Here is a 4287-nt window from a genome sequence, read left to right on the forward strand (position 1 = left end):
ATGTGTGACCTCAAGGTGTTCATGACTTGCTCGGAGGTAATTTTCCCCAAATTTGTTTGTGTAGCAGCTCATAGATTCTTGTAGATGGCATAGGATTCACATTTTGTGTAGATGGATCTAATGGTAGAGCTGTTTTTCTATGATTCATCGTCGGATACTAGCTCCGAGTCCGAGAGTGAGTTCATGGATGAGAAAGAAGACGCGGTTGTGTAGATGGGTGCTAAATGGATACCGGCAACTAAAATGAGGAGGAAACATGTGGGACACAGGTTGATCGTCTGACAATTCACCAGAATATAATTGAAGGCCATGATAAGCTCATGGGCGACTAATTTCTGCCCGTTTGTACCTTCCCCGCCTACTTGTTATGGTGACACTTCTACATGGCCGAATGAATATTTCATCGAATTGCCGACGACATGGAAGACAATGTACCATTCTTCCAGCAACATAGAAATGCTGCCGGTCAGCTGTTTTTTTCTTCGTGTTTTCAGAAGGTGACATCGACACTTCAGATGATTGGATATGACACTCCTATAGATGTGTTGGATGAGTATCTTTGAATGGCTGAAGATACAATCATAGAATGCTCGAATGTGTTTGATGATACTCAGATACTGTGATGAAGGTTTATGGAGAGCAGTATCTACGAGCACCCAATGTCGAGGACACGTCGAGGCTTCTAACCATGAATGCAGCGAGAGGCTGGCCTGGGATGCTAGAGAGTGTTGAGTGTATACATTTGAGGTGGAGGAATTGCCCTGTAGCTTGGCATGACCAATTCACCAGGCATTGCCATGATCTAACAATCATTTTGGAAGATGTTGCCTCTAAGGATTTGTGGGTTTGACATTGCTACTTTGGGTTGCATGGATCTAATGATAACATCAATGCCTTGTAGAGATCTTATCAGTTTGCAAGGCTAGCAGGTGGTATGGGTCATCCATGCAACCTCATGGTGAATGATCATCATCATTTTTTTGCGGGGGAAATGGTCATCAACATGACCAAAGCTACTATCTAACCAATGACACCTATCCATCTTGGTCAACATTTGTGTAAGACAATTTCTAATCTAGAGACCAAGAAACTTAAGCATTGTGCCAAGATGCAAGAAGCAACGAGGAAGGACATTGGGAGAGCATTTGGAGTGCTGCAAGCTAGGTTTGCAATTATTCGGGGTCCTGCTTGGTTTTTGAACAAGGCTATCTCGACAAAGATTATGACATAATGTATGATCATACATACACAAGATGATAATCGTGGTCGAGAGGGGTAAGCCAAGCCCCATGACCTATGAAAATATTGGCACAGGCACACAAACCACATTCAAGCATTTCTGAGGCGTACCTAAAGATTGAAGACCAGAGCTCCAATGATCAACTGATGGAGGATCTCATTGAGTATCATTGACAGCTACCTGAGAGATAGTGTGTTTAAATTTCTTTAAAATTCATTTATTTTTACTTGAACACTTTTTGGGTTGGATTATTTGTTGTGTTGATATTAATTGGTTGTAATAATATTTGTTGAACTGTTGAATTGTTTGATCTAAATTGGACAAGCATAGTAGATAGAAGAAAACAGAAGGCTTTTTTTTTACGAATACCACATTATGGCGAGTCTGTGTTTGAGTATATCCCCTTGTAACCTTCAAAACATAAGCCGCTTCATATACGTTATGGAGGTTGCTTATATGGCATAGTAGCTCTTGTATGTTTGTCTTGCCCTCTCTAAATTGCGTATATGGCAGAGTTCCACATGTCAAAATTCTGCACTCACCATTTTGACTTGCGCTGACTTTCAGCCCACTTGAGGTCCCCATTGAAGCGATCGTTTCTTTGTGAGCCCTTGAAGCTTATTTTACATTTCTCTGTTCTTGCTTGCTACGAGTATCCTTGTCGCCAAAGAAGCCCAGCTTTCCAAGACGACGTTCGCACGCACGCACGCCGTGACGCACCGCCGGTTCGTGCAGCATTTGTGTGCGCTATGATGTGATGTCAGCTTGTCACCGCTTCTCTGTCCGTGCACGTACGGATTCCATCGGTGTTGTTGTTGCAGGACGCCCGAAAACAAGAAAGTGCGCTTGGCTAGCACCGCTAGGAGGACAGATATATACACTACTTGTGTAGTACATTCTCGTGCTTGTCGGACGCATGCGTGCTAGTAGTTCCTGAGCTCGATACATATCGTCCACGTAAGGTCTAAGGAGCATGGGGATCGGTGTCGGAGGCGGCGTGCTGGAGGCCGCGAGGCCGGTGGCGGCCATGGTGGTGGTGGAGTTCATCTTCTCGGCCCTGCAGATCTTCATCAAGCTCGCGCTGGACGATGGCATGGACGTCCGCGTCCTCGTCGCTTACAGGCTCATGTTCGGCGCCGCCTTCCTCTGCCCCCTCGCCTTCCTCATCGAGAGGTGCGTGCCTTAATCCTTGCCTCCTCCGCAGCCGCAAATATACAGCTGCGCATTGCTGCAGCTGCCGGGATGCCTCACAAGATAGCCAGTGATGAGTGGAGCATATAGTCTGCCAGAACGTGGTCAACCTTTGTTTCATTTTACTACTGGCTAACGCGGCTGTCGTGTCGTGTGATCTCTAGGAAGAAACGGCCACCACTAACCGTCAAGGTTGTCACAGGGTTATTCTTGTGTGGACTTTTCGGGTAACTTCTTCTCCTCTTTGACGACCATGCTGGCAAATGCTCTGGACTTTGTGTTTTGTTCTTTGATCGATCCCATCCAAGAAATGCAGAATCACCATTAACCAGAACCTTCTGGTGCTTGCCATCAAGCTCACGAATTCGACGACCATCGTCACGGCTCTCAGCAACCTCACCCCTCAATCCACCTTCATCGTCGCTATACTGACCAGGTCGGTCATCATACTAGTCACAGATTTCTGTAAATCTCATTTTCTTTCTGGATACTACGTACTAGTCTTCCCACTTGGAAAATGGAACAACATACAGGATGGAGACTCTGGAGCTCAGAAAGCCCAGCGGCCAAGCGAAGCTGGGGGGCACCCTGGTCGGGCTGGGCGGCGCGATGCTGCTCACGTTCTACAAGGGCCCGGAGATGATGTTCCTCCGCCGCATGGCGCACACCGGGCTCAGCCACGCCACCGGCGACCGCCAGCTCCGGCCGCAGCCGGCCGCGGGCCCGCGGATCCTCGGCTCGTTCCTCGCCATCACCAGCTGCTTCAGCTACGCGATCTGGCTCACCATCCAGGCCAAGGTCGGCCAGGTCTACCCGTGCCACTACTCGATCGCCGCGCTGGTGTGCCTCTTCGGCGCGGTCCAGTCCACGCTGCTCGCGCTCTGCATCCACAGGGACGCCGAGCAGTGGAGGCTCGGGCTCAACATCAGGCTCTACTCGTCGGCCTACGCGGTAATCAGGCGGCTGATCGATCGGCCACTGCTTCCTTCACGCCCGTGCCACGTTTCTCATGTTGTTGATCTGTATGGTACGTCCAGGGTATCGTGGCGTCCGGCTCCGCCTTCCCGCTCATGTCGTGGTGCCTGCGGAAGAAAGGGCCCCTCTACGTCGCCATGTTCGGACCTCTCATCGTTGTCTTCGTCGCGGTCATGAGCTCCATCGTCCTTGACGAGGCCCTGCACATCGGAATGTGATCCCCTGTTTAACTCACATGCCTCGACAACATGCATGGTGGTGTCTGCTTGAGTTTCTAACGGGTGGTTGTGCGTGCAGCGTGCTTGGTGCCGTGCTGATCGTGGCGGGGCTGTACATGGTGCTGTGGGGCAAGGCCAGAGAGGAAGATGAACAAGAAGCCGATGCGCCGAAACTTGTTGATCAAGACGACGAGTTGGGCCAGGGGTCCCTTCCACAGCCTAACGGTGAAGCATAATCAAAGGAAAATAAGATCATGCGTACACTTTGCCAGTCAAGATTTTCTTTATTTCTAAATGGAGGCAAAAGTTTTGCCTCGTCCACTAATTGTCCACTATTTAAAAAGAGAGTTGCTCGATTAATTAATAAAAAACAGGCGAAAACCTTCACAAATTTATCCACTCATGCGAACTACTCCCGGACTATGAATTACAGGATCATCCAACAAACACACCCAATATAGAATCATCCATACACTTGGGTCACAACATCACAAATGAGACCCCAACACCCCACTATAACTTTAGAAGAATCTAACGACAAAGACAACAACCACATCTCAGCTCGCGATTGCAGTCTAGACAACTGTATCATGGAAGCACCTGCGTTTTCCCATTATCGTCACCCTTCTTGCCATTGCACTTGCTAAATATCTTCTTCGGAGT

General features: G+C 48.6%; 1 protein-coding gene across 1 annotated transcript; it reads left to right on the forward strand.

The window, feature by feature from the left end:
* Nucleotides 1-2169: 2169 nt before the first annotated feature.
* On the forward strand, nt 2170-3860 carry LOC123041394 (WAT1-related protein At1g68170-like). The gene is made up of 6 exons (XM_044464014.1): nt 2170-2413; nt 2596-2658; nt 2748-2867; nt 2965-3382; nt 3469-3620; nt 3704-3860. The coding sequence occupies exons 1-6, from the start codon at nt 2214-2216 to the stop codon at nt 3858-3860; spliced, it is 1110 nt and encodes a 369-aa protein (XP_044319949.1). The 5' UTR covers nt 2170-2213.
* The last annotated feature ends 427 nt before the right edge of the window (nt 3861-4287 follow it).

This window comes from Triticum aestivum, chromosome 2B, assembly GCF_018294505.1.
Source record: "Triticum aestivum cultivar Chinese Spring chromosome 2B, IWGSC CS RefSeq v2.1, whole genome shotgun sequence".
In the NCBI taxonomy this organism is placed as follows: Eukaryota; Viridiplantae; Streptophyta; class Magnoliopsida; order Poales; family Poaceae; genus Triticum; species Triticum aestivum.